Source organism: Carcharodon carcharias, chromosome 16, assembly GCF_017639515.1.
Source record: "Carcharodon carcharias isolate sCarCar2 chromosome 16, sCarCar2.pri, whole genome shotgun sequence".
Classification (NCBI taxonomy): Eukaryota; Metazoa; Chordata; class Chondrichthyes; order Lamniformes; family Lamnidae; genus Carcharodon; species Carcharodon carcharias.
The window spans coordinates 9,736,214-9,759,685 of NC_054482.1; the positions used below are offsets into that span (position 1 = coordinate 9,736,214).

Genomic DNA, 23,472 nt, shown 5'->3' on the forward strand with positions numbered 1-23,472 from the left:
TGGGTTATAGGATTTATTTCAGTGGTTAATATCTAAAGTAAAGACTCATTCTACTTACATTTGGCCATCTTGCTGCTAAATATGTGTTCCTCTCTGTTCTACCTGCAAGACAGCTACAATAAAGTATTGTAATCTGTTAGCTCATTCTCTGGTTCCAATTGGGCTCAACTTTCCCATAGTGTACTAGTAGAATTCATTTATATGTAAGGAGAGGAATCTTAATTATCTATCTTCATTGTAATCATTAGCGTGCTTTGTGTTACATATTTGGGTTTTTGCATTTATTATATTCCTTCAGTTTCAACATTACTGTCCACTGTCAGGATCACAATTTGTGCCCCTAATAGCCATTATGTGACGTTAAATAACCAGTAGCTGTGCAAGTTTAGCAATACCATGAGGTCAAACAATGAGCCCTTGTAACTATACTTGTTTTATTTGATGTATTATGTGCCACCTCTTCTCCTTGACTGGTGGCCAGAAGAATAACCATCATCAGACTGTGATTCAGGCTACAAAACTAGGCAAGTTTTATTGAAAGAAAGAAAAAAGAGAGACTTTCATTTATATAGCACTTTCCATGACCGCCAGATGTCTCAAACTGCTTCACAGCAAATGAAGTACTCTTGAAGCATAGTCACTGTTGCGATGTAGGAAATGGAGCATCCAATTTGCACTCAACATAATCCCACAAACAGAAATGTGATAATGACCAGATAATCTGTTTTTGTGATAGTGATTGTGGGATATGTATTGGCTATGACACTGGGGAAAGCTTCCCTACTCTTCAAAATAGTACCACAGGATCTTCTACATCCACCTGAGCAGACAGATGGGACCTTGCCAGTTTAATGTCTCACCAGAAAGATGGCACCTCCAGTTGTGCAGCACTCCTTCAGTACTGCACTGGAATGTCGGCCTTGATTTTTGTGCTCAAAGTTCTGGAGTGGGATGTGAACTCGGAGCATTGTAACTCAGGCAATAGTGCTGCCAACTGAGCCACAACTGACACTCAATGAACATAAACCTGTAGATGAAAACACCCAATATAAATGGCCTCCTACTGTGCTGTACCATTTTGAGTCTATGAAATGAAGCATATTCACCACCATGTATTCTCCATCATGTTAAAACTTCTCTTGTGTTAACCTTTAACATAAAATTGGCTAATGTAAAAGCAGTCGCTACTTATGTAGTTATACTGTACCATGGAGCCTTTCGTAGATTTGTAACCTTGATGGTCTTGGTGAACTGAATGCAGGTAGTCAAGTGTAAGTGCACAATCAGAAGTTCTGAGCCACAGTGCTTGCCCTTCAAAGGGATTGCAAAAAATTATGGATACTGCAAGTCAGTCAGATGTTTTCCTTAGAAATCTCTTTATTTTAATCAAGTAATGGTTGAGTTGAATAGTTTAACCCCCCCACCCCTCTTCTAAGAAGCCAACCACTGATCAAACGGTGATTGCAGAAGATTAACTCTTGTGCAGATAGCTATCTGGAATGCTGCTGAACCTACTGCCACTCTCTGCTCATCGCATATATAACTATGGTGATTCCCAAAGAAACAGCCTTTCAACTCATTATTTTTAGAGTATCAGGCCATAATATTATTTGTACTCTATGCAGCTTGCAGAGACAGATGAACACAAAACAATTTTAATTCTATGTAGTGTTATTTATGTTTTTTGTCAGACTTTGTAAATAATTGCTTGTACTTTGAGGATGAGCTACATTCAGTGAATGAGGAAAAGTATACTTAGGTGAAGCAAAACTGCTCCTGTTGAGGATATTAAGTTCCAGTCATTAATGAGCACTAAAAATGCAGTAAACTGTTGTTGCTCATATTTAGATGCAATTATAAAGGATGTGCGTAACTAGTATTGCAACTAGATTACCTAGATTTCCTTCATTAGTATTCTATCTTACCCCTCCCCTTCCTCATTTTTCTTCCATTTCCCTACTCAGCTGAAGTTATTGATTCCTTGCTGGGACACGTGAATCCATAATTGGCAGGTATCCCCAGAGTGCCCAAGCAGCTGTGTGTAACAATTGGATATATGTGGGTCTATCAAAGGTCCTGTCTTTTGCTTGCCCAACATCTATTGTTATGCACATCCAGCTGAAATTCCTGAATAACTTGAGCAGGCATTCTTTCCCTTTTCTTTAATTCTCCCGCCTTCCCTGCCAGTAATTCTCTCCAGGTCATTGAGTCTGATTAATTGCCCTTTCCACTCAACCTGGCTGCAAGTTAACACTGGGTCAAATCTTAGACCATCCTGGTATGCGAGGTTAGGTACTGAGCGATAAGGAAAGCCAATAACATTCTTGATATTTATTCAAAGAGTTGACTACTTTTTTACTATACAGTACATTGGTTTTATTTAATCACTATTAGGTGCTTTCCATTTTTCCTGTAACATCCAGTATAAATTTAAATGTTCTTAGCTGAAGTTATTTTTCTTTTGCAGTCACTTCAATCTGAATATGTTCAGTACTAAAGCATCACTACTTCGCTGAAAATGGAATATATTGTGGCTGAAAAAGCAAAGAAACTGAAGTGAAGATTAATCTTCCTGGGCTAGAAGCTAGGCAACCTTAATGTTTAAAGACTTGTAAATGGCCAGTAATTGCTGCATTGCATTGGCAATACTTTGAGAAGGACTTTTCTTCAGCTTGCATCAAGTATTGGGAGCTGATAAATCAAAAGCAATGCAAAACTTTAAGATTCCAGTTGATGACTAGTTTTGTTTTTTTTTTTGCTATACTGTTATTTATGGGAATTTAACTAACATTTAAGAACATCTAAATTTAACTATTAAGGGATGCCTGGCGGTGGAATAGCTGCAAATAAGGCAAGGCTTTATAAATTTGGGAACTTTGAATTCTTATAAAGAACCCTGCAATGTCCTGAATAAAAGTTAAACTTTGGGAATATAGTAACCCCCTACAATGAGCTATTTAAAAGGTGTGTTATAGCAAGCGGCATGTAGAAAGAGATTCTTTTGTACCTCTTTCACAGCTGTAAATTGTAACCTAGTTGCTGTAGCAGTGGAGAGTTAGTCTCTCAATCCCAGGATCTGGAAGTCTGAATTCTAGGTTTAGCTGTCAGCTGCACTTTCCTGCGCCAATTGTCACTAGTTCTGACCAAGCTGCTTAATGGAGCATCTTGTGCCAACAATATCCTCCATCTAGTGCCTGGAGAAGCACTGTGATCCGCTTACAGAAAGAAGCGTTAATGTTGGCTGTGAGGAAATCCATTGTTCAAATTGCTGCACCCTTAAGGCCATTTAAAACAAATCCAATAATCAGGCATTGGATTGGAAGAAAGGATGAGGTTTAGGGTAGGAAATGAAATTAAAAGAGCACCATAAACAATGATCCCAAATTAGATGGCCAGAAATTTTTGATGGCTTATTCTATGCTGTATAAAATGGGAGAGCACCAGAAAAGAATGCAAAATAAATATAACATTAAAAAATTTCTGATGCAGATGCATTTTAATTACAAAAGAGCTGTTTACAGCATTTTTTTAATGCTGAATTTACAACTCTGATGTTAAACAGCCAGATCAGGTAATATTTTGAACTGTTAATTAAAATATCTCAAGCCTAATGTAAATGTGCAGCTACATTTTAAGGTGTGAAATTTGACACTTTTATGCAAAGTTAACTTAGTTTTATTTTTGATTCCAAGACCAGCTTTATAACATTGTTAATTATTTTCACTTTGATAGAAATATATATATATATATATATATATATATATTTGGTATCCTAAATGAAATTATTGTGCTTTCCCTGTTCATCCCAGGCGTTCTAATGTATTAACATTTCAGTGCTTCAGTAAAAGTACCATTCAGGTAATGGTGATAAAATTCAAAAGTACTTCCTTTAATTTGCTCTTTGTGAACTGTGTATAATTCAGAATATAAAAGTTTTTGACAGCATTGTATAATATTTTTTCAGTAATAGGAAGTCTATAAATGAAATGTCCATATTCAGAAATAAATTACTTCAGTTGATAAGCAATATGTAAAGATACTTAAGAAAAATCCATTAAATTGGTGGTTTAAACCAACCAGATGGTCAGTTGGAATGTGTAAAGCAAAGCCTTTGATTTTTAAAAATATCGATTTTAAAGAAATATTTTGCAAATGAACTTGAGCAAAATCTTGTTTGTAGTGTTATCAATATATTAAAATTATTTTAATATAATTGCAGCTGTCAAAAGAATCATTGTGAAGTGTTTGTTTATAGTATACTTATTGTAATGTTTGCTGTTTGAAATGATGGTTGTACATTTTAACATTACATGTGGGCAGCAGAAATGTTTTGTCAAGATTCTACCTCTTGAAAAATTATGTTTGGAAGATATAGAGCTTAAAAGCACATATATTTTTCATGCTGTGTATAAAGGAGTTTTTAAAATGTTTATACTTAACTTTCTAACTATAGGCCAGTATTCCTTTTTTTAAATTGTATCCAAATAATTAAAGTTTCACTTCAAATATTAAGTAAATGTGTCCTGCGTGTGCTTTTACTGCTTCATTAACATTGTATACTGTTTGCTACTATTTAGAATTTCAATGCATAAATTTAGTTGCCTGGAGATCAATTGCAGTGTTAATGTACAATCATATAATTTAATGAGGTACATTACACTGCATCCTTGCTAACTGCTTGCATAATAGGAACTGGAGTAGGTCACTCAACCCTCCAGCCTGTTCCACCTTTGAGTTAGATCATGGCTGATCTGTAGTATCTTAACCCCATCTATCCTTCATGGTCCCACAACCCTCAATACCTTGCCTAATCTACCATTTCACTTTCAAAATTTTTGTTCTTTTCATATTTTTGAGGCTATACCCCTTTGCTGTGGACTCTCCCAACAGAGGAAATAGTTTCTGTCCAATCTACCCCATCAAATCCTTTAATCAGCATGAACACCTCAATTATTGCCCTTTTATCTAAATGAAGAGTATTTAGATTAAATACTTTTTCAGGAAATTGGAAGTAGAGAGAGGCAGATTCAAATGGTTTAGATGCTAATATCTTTTTGTGCTCATAGTGAGGAATATCAGTGCTGGCAATTGGGAACACATCTTTTCATGACATCCAAATGGAGAACTTACCATTTCAGATATTCAGTATCAGCAGTAAGCTTACCCAGGTCAATTATTGCATAGTTAGATGCAGTTAAGCCTCCATACTTTGCCTAGCAATATTCCTTTGTGCCAAATTGAAAAGACAATCTAATTTAGTTTCAAACATCAGTCAATGTAATGCTGTCTGCTAGAAACTGGATTGAGACTGTCCATGCTCATTTCACAGGATTTCAGCCAGAAAATAAAGAAGACATTCATCTAGTTCTGATGAATAGTCATACGGACTCGAAACGTTAACTCTGTCTTCGTCTCCACAGATACTGTCAGACCTGCTGAGTTTTTCCAGCAATTTTTGTTTCTGTTTCATCCCATTAGTCTGGGCTGACTTTGAACTTGAGTTGGACAAGTGAAACTCCAGCACTTGATACATACTATCACCTTATGTAAAACTGAACAAAAGATGATTTTGATGATGATTAGAGTGTTTCTTATGGCAGAGCATTCTAGATTCAGGAGATGGGAAGTGACAAGCTCCCACATAGTCACCCTTGAGCTAGCTGTCATTGAGAGCATGTTAAGGATGACCTGAGTGACTGAATTATTTTATTCGTTGCTCTCCTCCTGGGGAAGCTAATTAGGTTGATTTCTTGATTGAAATAAGGTAATTGCTGCATCAAGAATTGTAGACATAGACCTGCTATCATTCAGTACTACACATTGGTGTGTGGAAGTCTGATTTTTAAAACCAGTTTAGTGGTGATACCCTAATTTCATCTTGGTCATGAATTCAGTCTTTCATCCAGCTACATGTGTAATGGTTAACTAAATCACTTGAGGCTGAGCATTTTGCATATAGAAAAAGCTATTGCTGGACTTTTCTATGTAGGAAATTCTTATAAACTAGCATGGTATTGCTCATGTTGATAGGTTCAGAATGTGCACACTGAATGTAGACTTATCTGATAATATATGAAGCAGTTCACAACCACACAGTGAAATTTAAGGCAAAAATGTCAAGCTCATATTGGTGTATAGAGGCAGATTATGTCTGATAAAAATAATGAATTTTTTTAAGAATGCGATTTGAGTTATTGAGCTAGAGGTAACAGGACAAATATTTGATTGTTTGAAATAAGGATTAATCATAATCCTCTTGGAATACATGATTTTAGGCAAGTTATGGAGTATCAAAATTAAGTTGTAAATTAGGAACATGGGAATGTACAAGCTTGGAAATGAACTCTTGAACCATTTGGCTGGCCCCAGGGTTCAGAATGCTACCATGTGCCTCATCTACTTTTTCCTCACCAGATGTCCATCCAGCTCTGCCTTAAATTGCTGATATTGGCTTCCTGACTAGCTCATGTCAAATATTAATGTTTGAAATAATTGTATTTGAATTTTTAACTTCTGAAATCATTGTGTCTCCTGGTCATGGTTCAAGTATGGTGAACCTTTTTACAGCATTCAGTTTGTAAATACATTTAAGGATCTTGAATACCTCAATTAAAACTCCTTTTAGTCTTCTCTAATGTAAATAAATTCCTCTTCTGTAATCTCACCTTGTAAGGAGGGCTTGTGGTGCAGTGGGTACCATCCCTGTTTCTGAGCCGGAAGCTCAGGGTTTCAAGTCCTGGACTTGATGACCAAAGAAGGTGTGTTCATAACACGGCCAAACAGGTTGAGTATCAACTTGTAAACCGTTCCAACATACGCCAGTGGCAGGTATGAGCAAGTCATGGTCAGTCATGTATTGGAAAGCAAATGAGAGAACCTACCATCACTATTCATAGCCCCAGATGACAACATGCATGTAAAAGTGTGTGTTGCCACAGTGACTCGGACTCTTTTGGGGGGCAGTTGGATGGACGGCTAGTGTGGATCAGATTGGTGCCAACAGCATGGGGTTCGATCCCCATTCTAGTTGGAATGGATTCAAGGCCTGTCTCCTTGCCCTATCATGATCGAGGTCAGACCTGCCATTGGACAGAGAACTGGAGAAGAAGAATCTCACCTTGCAGTTCAAATATCTGATGCTTTTTGCACCTTTCTTGGTGTGTTTCCTGTACTATAGCGACCAGAACTGCACACTACTCTGAATGGGACGTAACAATGTTCTGTAGAAGTGCAGTATCTAATCCTGTGATTTGCTTTCCATTCCATGTGCTGTATAATCCTAGGTCCAATTTGCCTTATTTACCACCTTTGCACATTGAGTGGACAGGTCATAAACCACTTTCACAAACCCAAAAACCCAATCTAAACACCTATAGCTTGTTATTATTCACTTCTTTTTAAGTTAAACCTTCCACTGAATGTCTTAATTAAGCTAGAACTCTTAATGCCTATAATATCATCTTGGTCACCAGTATAGAATTCAAGGTTACCTAAATTATGTTTCCTGCTTCTTTTTTTTATATTCATCTGCATTACTTGAAGCAGGACTCCATTATTTGCATCCCTGGTGTCACCTCTTCCTTTAGTCTACACATCGTTAAATTGCCTTCGACTACCTATTCTCAACATGCTTAACTGGTTCAATTATATGCTTTCTATTTAGTTTTAAATTTTCCTTAACTTCCATTGATATAGCACCTTTAATGAAGCAAAATGTCCCAAGGCATTTCACTGGAACACAGACAAATATCAGCAGAGCCACATACGGAGATATTGAAACAGGTGACCAAAAGGTTGGTTTTAAGAAGCATCTTCAGAGGGGAAGTGGGGAAGTTTAGCCAGGAAATTGCAGAATTTGGGGCATAAGATAACTGTAGACAAAGGCATCAGTGTAAGACAAGAATTGGAAGGAAGTTGCAACAGAAGGAAAGGCAAGACATGGAGAATTTTGAACACAAGAATGAGAATTTTAGATTTGAAATGTTGCTGTTCTGGGAGACAATATAGGTCAATGAACAGAGTGGTAATGATTGAATAGAATGTGCAAATCAGGATACAGACATTAGCGCTTTCAATTAACTGAAGTTTATAGATGTTAGCTGGGAAGCTGGATAGGGCAGTATTGGAATAATCTTGTCTCAAGATGACGAGTATAGTTAAGGGTTGCAGCAGCTGATGGGGTGAAGCAGGATGGAGATGGACAAAATTACAGAGGTGGCAGTAAGCTGTCATGCTGATAGGGAGGATATGGGATCAGAATTTCAACTCGGTCAAATAAGACATTGAGGTTTCAAATAGTCTGGTGCAGCCTGAGACAATGGCCAGGGAGAAGAGTAGAATTGACTATGGAACAGAGGAACCCTTTACCTTACTATATTTTAAATTCTATATACACTAATATATTAGTGGAGAGGGTGTTATATTTGTGCAGTCTCTCCCTTTTTTGGAAGCCATCCCCAATGTCCCAAAGTACAACCTTTGCTATTAACACTATAGTTCCATCATTAGTTTACCTATCTAATTTTATAAACTCATGTGCAAATCATCATCACAATTGCATCCTATTCTATCTATCCTTCCCAACCTTTCTGAGACCTTTAAGTTAACCACATCATCCACCAAAACCTCTAATATCAAGCTTTATGGAACCATTCTTGCCTAGTTCCATTCTTATTTATCCAGTCATGGTGAGGGAATCACCTGCAATACCTTCTCTTACCATTCCCTCTCAAATTGTTTCCTTGAGTCCCATAAGGATCCACCTGGTCCTCCCTCCTATTTCTCAAATATGCGCTGCCCCTCGGTGACATAATTAGGAAAGCATAATAGCAGGTTTCCTTCATGGCAGGTGCACTTAACGACACCCACATCTATCTCACCACCAGCTCTCTCAACCCCTCAACTGTCTGATTAGTCACTAGCTTATGCTGGATGTTCAGAAAATTCCTTTGACTAAACATTAAGAGTGAGCCCTTGTCTTTGGTTTAGGCCACAAATTTTGTTACCTAGCTACTGACTCCATCCCTATCCCTGGCAACAGCCTGAGACTAAACCAAACTGTTTACAACTTCTTGGTGTCCTATTTGATCTCGATGAGCTTATGACCACATAATCTGCTCAAAAACTAAGATCACTTACTTTCATGCCTGTAATATTGCTCAGTCCGCTCCCCTGCCTCCATATCTGTGGCTAAAACCCTCATCCATGCCTTTGCTACCTTAAGCCTTGATGATTCCAATGCTTTCCCATCCAACATCACATCCTCCACCCTCTGTAAATATGAGTTCATACAAAATTCTGCTGCCTGAATCCTAATGCATCCCCAAATCCCATTCACTTATGTGCTTTCTAACCTATATTGACACTTCCTGGTCCAGCAACACCTTGATTTTAAAATTTAAAATCCCTCAATGTCTTGACCTCTATCTATGTAGCTTCCTACAACACTCTATGATCTCTGCACCTCCCATTCTGGCCTCTTGCATAGACCCAACTTTAATCGCATTACCATTTGCAGACCCGCCTTCAACTGCCTAGGCTCTAAGTTCTGGAATTTCCTCCCTAAATGTCCTGCCCCAACCTCTATCTCCTTTTGGAAGCTTCTTAAAACCAATCCATTTGACCAAGCTTTTGGTCACCTATCCTGATGGCTCTTTATGTGGTGTGGTATCAAATAATGTTTGATAATGCTCATGTGAAGCACCTTGGAATGTCTTACTACCTTAAAGAGGTTATATAAATGCAAGTTATTGTCCCTAAATGTAGAATCCGGCACAACAATTGCTTTATTGCCTTTGCAATTTTTCCTATCTACTCCTTGGATAACCCCTTTCAACATGGTGTCAGTGCAGTGATCAGGACTACCTTTCTCCCTTCCAAAGGAGATCACTTGCTACTCACGTTCATCAAAATTACAGATCTTTTTGACAGCTCAGTAATGTGTGTGTTTCCTGGTCCATGCAGGTTCGGGCTCTTGCCTGTGGGTAGCCGTTCTTTCCTGTCCTCTTCCTAAACTTTACACTATTGTCCAGAGCACCTGGACACTGATCTGGAATCCTTTGCTGTACTTGATGTTTCAGAGTGCAAAGTGCTGGTGCTTGAGTTTTCTGACCTTGTGTTCAAGACACTCTACCCTTTCGCATCTGATGTAGACACAAGTCTCTGGTTATTTTATGAAGGCCTGTACTGTACACTCCATCCCTATTTTGAGCAATTGTTACCCCTTTGTTCCCAATGCTATTTATTTGTTTTCAGTTAAATACATACCTACTTGTCCAAATGTTGAGAAATTCATTGCTGAGCACCACACAATTACAATTAACTTTCAAACATCTGACTAGATGTAAGTTACTTGGATGCGATAACATGCATTTATGTTGCATCTCTAACGTAGTTAAAAAGGCCCTTGATACTTCATACTTTACGTTTAGAATAGATGAATCAGTAAATATGAACACAGTTAGTCTCAACATGAAATAACAGATTCCTGATTCTAACATCATTTGGATGTGATGCTGTGGCAGACTAGATTCTGCACACAACTCAGAATTTTGGGGTAAGCTGGACTGGTTGAATCACATTTTGTTATGTTTTCTGTCTGTGCTTTTAATTTAGGGTAAGATGGAGAAATGAAAGGGATCATGAGACCTGCTCTGAATTCTGCTGATGACAAATTTGGGTGACTTAGTTATTAAAGGTTAAAGCAGGGAGGTCAGTTTGTTTTATTGTGAAGAAGGTGCAAGATATTCACTTCTAAACAATAACTGCGGCTGTGCTGACACTGGATAGACTGTTAGTCTCCATGTCTCAGGGAGGTGTTGGAAATGTCAAGAAATTGCAGGTTCAGTAAACAGTTTTACTTTAACCTGTCTATTTAATTCCAAGATGGAATGAACTTTGAGCTGTGGTGGGGGAGAGAGTGTCTAGAGAGTAGCTAATTAGCATTTCTATCTGGATGCAAGGCCCATGTGATTCACATTGCCATGAAAATGCCTTTGAAAGGAGAAGAATCCATAGGAAGCCATTATAGGATCAGGTTACAGGTTTTCCTAATAATATCACAACCTCACAGTCAAGGTCAGTCTGTAAGAATCCAAGAGAAAAAGAGCAGAGAAATAAGATGCAGCAGACCTCTATTGTTCACCACACAAAATGCAGGTGGGAGTTCGCACTTAGATTGAAGGGACCAAGGTCGTGAGGGTTCAGCTAACTTTGGCTAGAGGAAGGGATCTCCAGGGTAACCTGCACCATAAAGTCAGTCTGGGGGTTAGAAGTTATCCAACTGGAAAAGGAAAAAGGAGCTAGGAATCACTTTTGACTTGTTCCTGGTGCACTAACTGTCTACTTAAAGGACAGAGTAAAGCAAACTTGTAAAAGGAGATTTTCTGTCATTTTAAATGTTAAATGGGGGGATATTTTCTGCAACATAAATTACCTTCTGAAACAATGATTAGTCAATGTTGCCTTTCAGTTGCCTGTAACACAGTCAAAGTCTTAAAACCTGAAATCTTGTGGTGTCATCCTCTCAGCCATTCACTGGAAGTTCGAATTTCATTTGAAAAGCTATGGGTCCCTACTGGACGGTAACAATGTTCATACACTTGTTCCAACCCAACCATAAATATCCATGTTCTATAAAGAAGTACTTTTGCAGCTCTTTTGGGGAGGTGATGGTGGAGTGGTATTGCCATTAGACTAATATTCCAGAGACACAGGGTAATGCTCCAGTTTTGAATCCTGCCGCAGCAAATGGTGGAATTTGAATTTAATAAAAATCTGGAATTAAAAGTCTAATGATGACCATGAAACCATTGTCAATTGTTGTAAAAACCTGTTTGATCCACAAATGTCCTCTAGGGAAGGAAATCTGCCATCCTTACCTGGTCTGGTCTACATGTGACCCCAGATCCACAGTAATGTGGTTGACTCTTAAATGCCCTCTGAACAATTAATTAATAGGGCAATAAATGCTGGCCTAACCAATGACACCCACATCCCATGAATGATTAAAAAGCTAAAAATATGTTTCTCGTGCTGGGAAGTACAGTATTTACACTTCAGAACAGATCAAGCACAGATTAGATGAAGGGTCAAGTTTGTTTTGTGATTTTTTTTTGCATTTTTGTCTGCTTAAAGATGCTCCCAGTAAAGCGAATAATTTGTGCTGAACTATGAATTGTTTGTCCTGTAGCCCTCCGCTTATGCAAGTTTGGACTAGAACTTACCTTGGGACCTTCGTCAGTTTGTGTTCGAGCCTCCAGAGGTGAAGCGGCCAGTGTTTTACCGAATGTCTCCATTGGTTTGAATTATACCAACTGAAATCTGCAGGAGGGATTTGAAAATCTTAGTTGATTTCTTGGTAGTGTGTTGCAGCTACCAACAATTGTAATGGGCCTGACGCCTTTAAAAAATTACTCCGATATTTGACAGGAGTATGTTTAGTTGGGCAAACCACGACTTTCCCGGAATTTAAAGCAGGTTTTTTTTACATTGCACCTGGTTCGTTAATTGTTAGATGTTTCTGTATTTACTTTGTATATAATATACTCCATTAATTGGTATTGTCTGGGAGCGATATCTGAAGATGGGGTACGTTGAATTGCTGATACTTCCTGTGGACTCTGACACTACATGAAGATCTGCTTTAAGTATTACCAGTGCGGTCATAATCTAAAGGAAGGTTAACCACTTGGCTGCATGACACCAATGGTCTTAATGTTGGCTTCTGGTATCGCGCCTTCGAGTTCCATCGTTGCATTGGTGTGGCTTCAGACTGCAGTGGAACCAATTATTTTATATGTTTGAACCCGGTTAGTAAACACAATAGTTATATCACGAGGACATTCGCCATTGCGATGTTATAAAAGTGGATGGGAACGTCTTGCTTGACAGTATGACTCTACCTTGGAGATGACGCATTATTTGTCTGCAAAGTGTCCTTTTCTGCCTGTAGTGATTTAATTGCTTGTTTTTCAGGTGGACCCTGAAGCACTCCATGGAGGTCGGTGTCATCAGAAAAGAGAACATCACTTTTGATCACATCCACCCGGTAATTGATGGGACAAGCAATGGAATAAGGCTAAGCATGCTTCCTGGGAAGCCCCTGTCTTTCTGTCGCCTGAGGTGAATGTCATGTACAGCACACTGGGGTTCATGCCTTCTGTAGAAAGTTCATGTCTAGTTTAACATTTCACCAGACATGTCACAAGAAAGAACTTCTGAGCTAGATGGGATACCTTACTCCTATGGAAAGTTGCACAAATGTCATAATCTCCCGTTCTAACACCACGCCGGATATCGCAGGAATTGCCACATTCCTGAAAAGTGTGATAACTCAAAGTAACTGCGGCTTTCTTTAGAAGTTCAACTGCTCCAATAAAATCTAGTGCTGCCTTAGAAAAGCTGGGAAGGACTTTTAATCCCAACTCTATATTCTACTTTAAGCATTAATTCCCAACCAACCCAACGTGAAGAACGTCTGTGAGTGCATCCGAATCAACCCCTTGACTCACAACCATTTTTTTCTTGAAGCGATTCACAACTATGAGACCGAGAACGCACGTCAAGGAGCGCTGTTGCATGTTATTTATCAAAATTATTAACCCAACGGGGGTGAGAGAAAAAGATAACCTGCCAAAGTTCACAGCTAAAACTTCAGGTATCTGGACAATGCAGCATCTGGTTAGCGAAAGTGCCCTTCATGTAACTCCTGTAACCAAATAAATACGGCTTATTTGGAATTGTCCTTGCCCAATATTTACACCTCATTCAACATTATAGTAACGTAAACAAAAATAGCTGGAAAAACTCAGCAGGTCTGACAGCATCTGCGGAGAGGGACACAGTTAACGTTTCGAGTCCGTATGACTCTTCGTCAGAACGTATATATAGTAACGTAGGTCACTAACATAGGACGCTCCGGAAATTGGCTCTAAAGCACTTTGGGATTGCCGACCACCACTACTTTCTTACTCTGTCATGGCTTTGCTATCCTGGGTCTTCATTTTGAGATATGCTTTTAGGCTGGAGCATTAAGTAGATACAACACTGCAACTCCTGCAGCATTGTATCTACGTACGTGCAGAAAGTGCTCCCCCTGGTGTTGCGGCACAAATAAACCGCAACCAAGAACATAAAAGGCGCTATATAAATGTAAGTTATTGCTTTTTTTGTGTGCTGTAAATTCACGTGTTAGGTTAAACACCAGTGGAATGTTGACAACAGCGACCCCTTTCGTTTACAACCTTCTGGTGCTCTTTGATACTGTGATTCGGTGGCAAATCAATTGGAACATAGATTACTTGGAAGATAAGAATTTCAATGGAGCAGGAGAGCAGAGGGATCTGGGAGTACAAATGTACAAATCACTAAAAGTAGCCACGCAGGTTAATAGGGACATAAAAAGGCAAACCAAGCAGTAAGACTTATTTCTAAGGGGATGGATTTGAAGAGTAGAGACATTATGCTAAACTTGTATTGATCTTTGGTCAGACCACACTTGGAGTACTGTGTACAATTCTGATCACAATATTATTTTTTAAAAATTATATAGAGACTGGGGCAAAAAAGATGTACAAGGATGATACCAGCTTGGAGTCATATCTATCAGGAAAAGACAAACAAGCTGGGTCTCTTTTCTCTCAATAAGCTTCCTAAAGGCCTTTAAAATTATGAAAGGTTTTGATGGAGTAAATACAGAGACTATTCTTGCTTGTGAAGAAGATAAAAATTCGAGGCCGTCACTATAGAATAGTCATGAAGAAATCAAACTAGAAGTTCAGAAGAAATGTCTTTACCAGCAAGTGGTGAAAGTGTGGAAATCGTAGTTGAGGCCAGTAATATAAATGCATTTAAGAGGAAACTATATAAGCATACAAGGAAGAGGGGAATCTGGGGTTATGCTGATAGAGTTAAATAAGGAAACATGGACTGGATGGGCCGAATGCCCTGTCTCCCTGTTGTATAATCTGTGTAGCATCTTCAGTCACTCAATTCCAGTCTTCGCATGTCACAAAATTAGCTGGCACAGGATACCAGGGCATTGTTGATCCTTTCTCTATGGCACTGAGTTCTACACTACTCGTCATCATAGAATCACCGAGTAATCGCTTGCTGCCACTCTCAAGCTGCTAAAGACAGTTCTTTTTCAGAGACGATCACTTATTAGAGTCTCATATTTCTTAGTTAGCAACAAGCTGAAAAGTTCTATTTAGGGACTATTTGTCCAGTGCTCATTGCATCCCTCAGTATTAAGTTGGAGGTGACTTAGGGAGGTCCCTCATGGTGCCTCCGAGCTCTGAGTTTCTCCAGCTACCGAGGGCATCTTATTTACATACAAGCTTCAAAATGCTTCAAATCCAGATGAGATGGGGCAAAACGACCTTCCAAAGCAGAAGACTGCTCCTGTAGAATGAATCAAAGAGAGCAGTGGTATGGTTGCCCATTTAAAATGCACTATAACTGAGGAAGGCATCTAACCAACTTCATAAAGGCAACGCTGAACTCAAAATCAATACTTTGGTCACTGTTTACCCGGTTGCCATTAAAAACAGTTCGAAAACAATAATCCAACTTGTGATCATCTCCTTAGATCTTGACATTAGATCTGCAGCCCAAAGCCCTTGGTTGACAGAGAAAAGTGGATAATGTTTTGAAGTCTCCCTCACAGGCAACGCCGTTTTACATAGAACCCGCCCCCTTATGCTGGAGAATGCAGGACCATCCTCCTCACCTTATGTATGCTCAGAGGATATCACCTTATTTTGGTCTGGATTCTAGAGGACAGTGGAAGGCCATAACTGTGGTCCCTGTCCAGGAATGGTCAGCTGTGTCAAACCGGAGGGAACATAGCAGGGAAATGATGGGCCCTCACCATCGAATGGAGACTTTGTGTGTGGATTGGTGGAATGCGGTGAGGAGTGTGTCACCCACTTCAGGCCACCTTCATAGTCATCGTACCGTAGTCAGCGAAGTGATTTTAAAAACACTTACAGGCTGTTTAGGAGTGTTCCTATTAATCATTGACAAAAACTGATAAATCCAAAGTTTGCATCGCAGAGCTGCTTTTTTTTTGCTTATTCCTTTTGCATGAACTTGATATTTTTAACATCTACTTTGGCATCAAAAATGCGTCAAACGGAGTTCCACTGATGAAGGCGACCTGATTATGTGTTGTCCTGTCCAGGTTAACCTCTCTTCCTGTATGAAGGGATTGCAGAACTCAAACGTGCAGATCTACAAGGATATAAATTGATATAAGTCGACTGTAAAAGCACGAGTTTGGAAAATTTTCAAAATGGCTCCAAAATGATTGCCAAGTTGCCAGTTACCCTTTGGAGGTGTAGCTTTTAGAACTTTAAAAACTTGTTCTACTTAGCAAAGAATGGATGGAAAACTTGCCATCTGGTTCAAGAAGCCCATTTGTTCCACACTACCAAATGCATTTGATCTCCCAAAGAAACATTCCGCCAAGTTGCTCTTGCTTATCAACAGTATTCTGGAGATTTCCTTCACTTACCTACCTGACCTTACATTTTCCATTCTTCGCCTCAGATTATTGCCTTCATGACATTAATGGCAGAACTAAACCACCATGGTGAAGGAAGGCCTTACTATTTCTTTCAGTATTCACTTTTCTTCATTAAATTGTGATGAATATTTTTTGAATGACGCTCGTTGTTTTCGTCCAAGAACACATTGCTCACTGGTTTAGGTCAACCCTCTTGTCGTGATTATTTTCCTACTAAGAGTTAAAAATTATGCATTGGAGGACTCCGCTCAATGGCTACCTTCAGAGATGGAGAGTTTTCAATGAAATTCTTCTGCAAGAAAGCTTACCTGGAAATGTTTGTCATAGCAATTCAGTTAGACTAAGTAAATGAACAGAAAGTTATGGTTGGGGGCGAGGGCTGGGGGAGTTGCTGAGAACACATACAGGAAAGGGAAAAATGAACAATGTGCTGAATGACCTATAGATATAAAGCTGTCTAACTGGCAGCATTGACCACTTTAGCCACTATCATCACATGGTACAATACTGCTGACAAGAATTGGAATGTTTAAAATGTACAATGTACCAGTAGTGACAATGAATAATCTGCAATTGGACTTCAATATCTATTTTTTGAAAATCTATTTAATCTCTTATTTTAATAAATTGAAAGAGACATTGCCAGCAGAGATGTTGATTTTGATAGACTGAAAATGTAATTTAGTTGAATGTATTTTATAATCACTCTGCCAAAGTCAACACTTCCCCTGCTGATTAATCTAAATTTATCAAAATGTGAAAGATCTTGTTAATTATTTTGCAACAGGCTGATACTCAGGTGACAGCTGTATCTGAATGATTTCATAGCTGTTTGTAACAACGTTGGTTATTCTAATTATATCCAATCTTAACCCTATGCATAACCATTCTTAAAACAAAGAACAAATCAAAAATAAACAGCTGAGAAAACATGTCAGAAACAACATAGGAGACAAAGATGATTAGGGGAACCTTGTGAAATATATTTCTCATTATATACTTTCTATTCTGTTAATACCGAATTTTTAAAAGTTGGTACCTAGATATATATAACTAGGTAAGGTGAAACAATCTGAGATCACTGATAGTAAAGTAGGATTTGAACAAGGTATTCGGGGGTAATTAAAAATGGTAATCTCAGAATATTTCTTCCCTGATTTTAACTCAGTCCATGTAGATGGGTTTTGAATGAGTTAAAATTGGGCCCATGGCAGTTTACAATTACATCTCTACAATAAAGGTTGAAAGCACATCAATGACACCATGTGCACAACCACCAGCTCATGGCCGTAGTTGCAACCATAGCAAGCTTTCAGCAGTTAAAAATTAAACTTTTATCTCAAAAGAGTGGAGAATAACTTTTTAGTATCATCCAGGTTGGGTTATACTGATGACATTACTGGAAAGATTGGTATCATTACTGGTGAAGAGACTAATTGTGAAATTAGTGCTGAGATTGGTGCTGTTACTGGTGAAGACACAGGTGGTGAGACTGGTCCTGAGGTTGATGCTGAGATTGGTGAAGAGACTGGTGCTGAGTTTGGTGCTGAGATTAGTGATGAGATTGATGAAGAGGTTGGTGAAGAGACTGGTGCTGAGGTTGGTGCTGAGATTGGTGAAGAGACTGCTGCTGAGGTTGGTGCTGAGATTAGTGATGAGATTGATGAAGAGGCTGGTGCTGAGGTTGGTGCTGAGATTGGTGAAGAGACTGGTGCTGAGGTTGGTGCTGAGATTGATGAAGAGACTGGTGCTGAGGTTGGTGCTGAGATTAGTGATGAGATTGATGAAGAGGCTGGTGCTGAGTTTGGTGAAGAGACTGGTGCTGAGACTGGGGAAGAGACTGGTGCTGAGGTTGGTGCTGAGATTAGTGATGAGATTGATGAAGAGGCTGGTGCTGAGGTTGGTGAAGAGACTGGTGCTGAGGTTGGTGAAGAGACTGGTGCTGAAGTTGGTGCTGAGATTAGTGATGAGATTGATGAAGAGACTGGTGCTGAGGTTGGTGAAGAGACTGGTGCTGAAGTTGGTGCTGAGATTAGTGATGAGATTGATGAAGAGACTGGTGCTGAGACTGGGGAAGAGGCTGGTGTTGAGATTGGTGAAAAGACTGCTGAAAATACTAGTGATGAGGTTGGTGCTGAGATGGATGAAGATATTGGTGATGAGACTGGTGAAGAGACCATTGAAGGGACTGGTGCTGAGGTTGGTGCTGAGACTGGCAAAGAGACTGGTGCTGAGACTGGTGATGTGATTGGTGCTGAGATTGGTGAAGGGACTGGTGCTGAGGTTGGTGAAGAGACTAGTGCTGAAGTTGGTGCTGAGATTAGTGATGAGCTTGATGAAGAGGCTGGTGCTGAGGTTGGTGAAGAGACTAGTGCTGAAGTTGGTGCTGAGATTAGTGATGAGATTGATGAAGAGGCTGATGATGAGACTGGTGAAGAGACCATTGAAGGGACTGGTGCTGAGACTGGCAAAGAGACTGGTGCTGAGACTGGTGAAGAGACTGGTGATGTGATTGGTGCTGAGATTGGTGAAGGGACTGTTGCTGAGGTTGGTGCTGAGATTGGTGAAGAGACTGGTGCTGAGGTTAGTGAAGAGACTAGTCCTGAGGTTGGTGTTGAGATTAGTGATGAGATTGATGAAGAGGCTGGTGCTGAGGTTGGTGAAGAGACTAGTGCTGAGGTTGGTGCTGAGATTAGTGATGAGATTGATGAAGAGGCTGGTGCTGAGTTTGGTGAAGAGGCTGGTGTTGAGATTGGTGAAAAGACTGCTGAAAATACTAGTGATGAGGTTGGTGCTGAGATGGATGAAGATGTTGGTGATGAGACTGGTGATGAGATAGATGATGACAGTGGTGCTGAGATTGGTGAACAGACTGGTACTGATGTTGGTGCTGAGATTGGTGAAGAGAGTGGTGCTGAGGTTGGTGCTGAGATTAGTGATGAGATTGATGAAGAGGCTGGTGCTGAGACTGCGGAAGAGACTGGTGTTGAGATTGGTGAAAAGACTGCTGAATGAGGTTGGTGCTGAGATGGTTGAAGATGTTAGTGATAAGACTGGTGAAGAGACCATTGAAGGGACTGGTGCTGAGGTTAGTGAAGGGACTGGTGCTGAGACTGGTGATGAGATTGGTGAAGAGGCTGGTGCTGAGAACGGTGAAGAGACTGGCACTGAGACTGGTGAAGAGGCTGGTGAAGAGGCTGGTGAACAGATTGGTGAAGACTGGTGAAGAGACTGGTGCTGAGGTTGGTGAAGAGACTGGAGAAGAGACTAAGGCTGAGGTTGGTGCTGAGACTGGCAAAGAGACTGGTGCTGAGACTGGTGATGAGACTGGTGCTGAGACTGGTGCTGAGACTGGTGATGAGACTAGTGATGAGACCGGTGCTGAGACTGGTGCTGAGACCGGTGAAGAGACTGTTGCTGAGACTGGTGATGAGACTGGTGAAGAGATTGACGCTGTGACTGGTGGTGAGATTGGTGATGAGATTGGTGAAGAGACTGGCACTGAGACTGGTGAGATTGGTGAAGAGGCTGGTGAAGAGACTGGTGAGGGGATTGGTGAAGAGACTGGTACTGAGACTGGCAATGAGATTGGCGAAGAAACTGGCGAAGAGGCTGGTGAAGAGATTGGCCAGGAGACTTGTGACGAGCCTGGTGCTGTGATTGTGGAGAGAGTGGTACTGAGACAGGTGAAGAGACTGGTGCTGGGAGTGGCTAAAAGACTGGTGCAGTTAGTGTTGAAGAAACTGCTGATGAAATAGGAGTTGAGGCTGGCGATGAGGCTGGTGCTCTCAGTGATGGTGAGCTGGTTGCTGGTGCTTCCCATGAGACCGGTGCTGTTAGTAACGAGGAGAGACGGTGCTGTTCCGTTTGCTGCTACTGCTGCAGATGATGTGAATTTGGAAATTCAGCCCCCTCCCCAAAACGGAGAGTGGAGTGCGCACGCGTGTCTCCTGAAGCACTTTTCCTACCTTGGAAGCGGAGGCTGTGTGGAACTCGGGCACGCTCACCGAGGAAGCCCCTGCACACCATGAGCAACTTTTCCAACGCTTCAACCTGCTGCGAGGGAACCTTGAGTGAGAACATCTCGCTGGCGGTCGCCTACGCCTTGCTGGCCGTAGCGGGCAGCTTTGGCAACCTGCTGGTCATTTACCTGGTTTACTCGGTCCGGAAGCTCCGCAACACCAGCAACGCGTTCATCGTGAACGTCTGCGCCGCCGACCTGCTGGTCTGCGCCCTCTGGATGCCCCGGGAGTCGGTGGCCCTGTCTCAGCCCCCGGGGCGAGCCGCCTCCGCGGGTTACCGGACCTTCAGCGGGGGGCTGCTCTTCCTGGGGCTGCTGGTCTCGCTGTTCTCCCACTCGCTCGTCGCCCTCAACCGCTTCGCCCTGATCACCAAGGCACCGGCCGCCTACCGCAACATCTACCGGAGGCGCAACACGGCGGGGATGATCGCCAGCTCCTGGCTGCTGGGCGCCGTCTTGCTGTTGCCCTGGTTCACGGGGCCGGTCCGCACCCAGCGGCGCAGCCGGCGCTGCCCCCAGCTCCTCAACCGCCCGGAGGGCTGCTTCCTTCGGCTCAGTCCCTACCCCACCTCGGTCGCGGCCAGCGCAATCCTCGGTCAGACCGCTGTCCTCCTCTACTCCTACTTCAAAATATTCCGCAAAGTTCAGGTCAGCGTTAAAAGGGTCAGCGTGCTGAACTTCCAGATCATTAACAACCTGTCCTACCCGCTCGCCAGGAAAGACAGGAGGTTGCGCCCCTGTGCCTCCTTCGTCCTGTCGGTCTTCGTCCTGACCACCGAGCCCTTGCTGTGGGTCACCCTGATCGGCCTCTTCGAGCCGGTCCCCGCCCTCCTCTACAATGTCTCCTGGCTCCTGCTCTCTCTGCTCTTTGTGCTCAGCCCTTACCTGTACACCCGCAAGAACGAGGAGTTCAGGAAATCGCTGCGATCCGTCATCGGGGCTGAGTTTTGCGGGACATCGGTCGGTGTGGAACCGATGATACAAGTTGTGTCCAGGTGACCACCCACACCACACACCCCCCACCTTCCCCCCACCCCCACCCCCACCCCCACCTCGGCAAGCCCAGACCCAGAGCTTGACATCAAACACTGGATCAGCCAAAACTGGTTCACAAGACACTTACAGCGGATCCAGTAAACACCGCGGAAAATGTTTAACCCGAGGGCCGGGCAAAGATAACTGGACTTTTACAAGGCTAATTATTACCTGAAATCGAGTGTTCCAGAAGACACAGTCGTGCTTTGGTGCCGAGTTTGTCCTGTTAATAAGCCGGGCGTGACTTTGTGTGTCTGTGGGTGGATATGTATGTAGGTGTATACGTGCCTATATGGAGGTGTGTGTTTGCTGCGCTTTATATCGGACAGCATTAATGTTCAGTGAAACAGAACAAGGCTCTGACTATTTTGCTCCCTGCAATGTGCTGTTCATGAAACAACTTGACCACGTTCCCTGAGTAGCCCAGGCCAATTTATAAGCAGCAGCCCCTCCCTGCTATTGTAGTTATTCAGAGAGAGGATGGAGAATTGCACCGACAGACAAAAATAAAATTATTTAGACTAGTAATCCCACCCCCCTCCCCCGCCCCATTACGGTACATTCGTTACCTGCTAACCACTGGGAAACAACATTTCGAAAAATGCTGCAGTCTGTGCCGGGCCTTCTGCCTGTACTAAATGTTTGCCGACACCCACTCCAAACATAAGGGATAAAAATTCAAATATCTGGAGTCGAAAGTAGGAAGTTAAGCGTCAGAAGAAAAGGCAGGGACAATTATTCTTTCCAAGAGTTGTGGGTTCAGAAATTAATGATTTGGGAAGACCGTTGAAAGCAGTATTAATAAGTTTCAAGAGGCAACTGGATACATTTCTTCAGAGATTGGATGGGGAGGTGGAAACATTTATGACCCAGGATGAGCCATTCGGCCCATCGCTTAGGACACCTCACGTGCATATCCAACATTTTAAAATATGCAATGAGCGATTCTGCCTCTACCACCCTCTCAGGCAGAGTCCCAGATCCCCACAGCATTCTATTGAAAAGTTTCTCCTGAATTCCCCTCTAAGCCTTCCAATTGCTTTAAATCCATGCCCCCTGGTTATTGACGTCTCTGCTGAGGGAAATCTATCTAGGCCCTCATAATTTTACACACATCAATTAAATCTCTCCTCAGCCCTCACTTTCCAAAGAAAATAGACTCAGCCTATCCAATGGTTCCTTACAGCTAAAAAAGATTCAATTCCTGGCAGCATCCTCATGGATATCCTCTGTACCCTCTCTGGTGTGAATACATTCTGTAATGTGGCAGCCAAGTCTGTATGCCGTACTCTAGCTGTGTCTAACAAATGTTTTATACAGCTCCAGGATAACCTCCCTGCTCTTACAGTCTAGCTTTAGGAAATAAAGGGAAGTATCTTGACCCTACCTGTCCTGCCAACTTCAGAGGTTTGGAGACACACACTACTTGGTCCCTCTGTTCCTCTACTCTTTCAAAATTTTATCATCTGCTATGCATTCCATTGCCTTATTTGTTCTCTAAAATGCATTGCTTCATACTTCTCCAGATTGAATTCCATTTGCCACTTTCCTGTCCACTAGACCAGTCCACTGATAGCTCTCCACAGTCTCCAGCTTTCTTCCTCAATATCAATCACACAGCCAACTCACACCTTCTGCAAACTCCTTAATCATGGCCCCTACATTTAAGTCTAAATTACTGATATATACATATATATATCTACACCACAAGCAGCAAGTGATTCAGTATTGTGCCCTGCAAAGATCCAGTACTGAGTCCTGAATGGATCCAGTACTGAGACCTGAATGGATCCAGTCCTGAGTCCTGAATGGATGCAGTACAGAATCCTGAACGGATCCAGCACTGAGTCCTGAAGGGATCCAGCACTGAGCACTGAATGGATCCAGT

General features: G+C 41.5%; 3 protein-coding genes across 7 annotated transcripts in view; all 3 read left to right on the forward strand.

Annotated features, from left to right (window-relative positions):
- The window catches only part of cdc14ab (cell division cycle 14Ab), a 242,079-nt gene extending 228,348 nt beyond the window's left edge, over nt 1-13,731 (forward strand). For 3 of the 5 annotated variants that reach the window (XM_041207693.1, XM_041207689.1, XM_041207692.1), the window contains one exon: nt 12,976-13,731. In XM_041207693.1, the coding sequence (XP_041063627.1) occupies nt 12,976-13,035 (60 nt within the window). In that variant the 3' untranslated portion in view covers nt 13,036-13,731. Of the gene's footprint in view, nt 1-2,467; nt 4,510-12,975 lie in introns of those variants that run through there. The other 2 variants (XM_041207691.1, XM_041207694.1) reach the window with 1 other exon arrangement.
- A 3,048-nt stretch (nt 13,732-16,779) lies between these two features.
- Nucleotides 16,780-19,543, forward strand: LOC121289380 (putative per-hexamer repeat protein 5). The gene is made up of 2 exons (XM_041208758.1): nt 16,780-16,862; nt 17,875-19,543. Exons 1-2 carry the CDS (start codon nt 16,780-16,782, stop codon nt 19,541-19,543), a joined length of 1,752 nt encoding a protein of 583 aa, XP_041064692.1.
- Nucleotides 19,544-20,555: 1,012 nt separating this feature from the next.
- On the forward strand, nt 20,556-21,560 carry gpr88 (G protein-coupled receptor 88). Its single transcript, XM_041208751.1, has one exon. It carries the CDS (start codon nt 20,556-20,558, stop codon nt 21,546-21,548), a length of 993 nt encoding a protein of 330 aa, XP_041064685.1. The 3' UTR covers nt 21,549-21,560.
- Nucleotides 21,561-23,472: the final 1,912 nt, after the last annotated feature.

Bases quoted from the DNA above. Each gene is read 5' to 3' on its own strand.
- LOC121289380 (XM_041208758.1), top strand. From the start codon at position 16,780: ATGGCTACCTTCAGAGATGGAGAGTTTTCAATGAAATTCTTCTGCAAG. The intron at 16,863-17,874 runs GTTAGACTAAGT...TTATCTCAAAAG, and splicing joins ATGTTTGTCATAGCAATTCA to AGTGGAGAATAACTTTTTAG.
- gpr88 (XM_041208751.1), top strand. From the start codon at position 20,556: ATGAGCAACTTTTCCAACGCTTCAACCTGCTGCGAGGGAACCTTGAGT.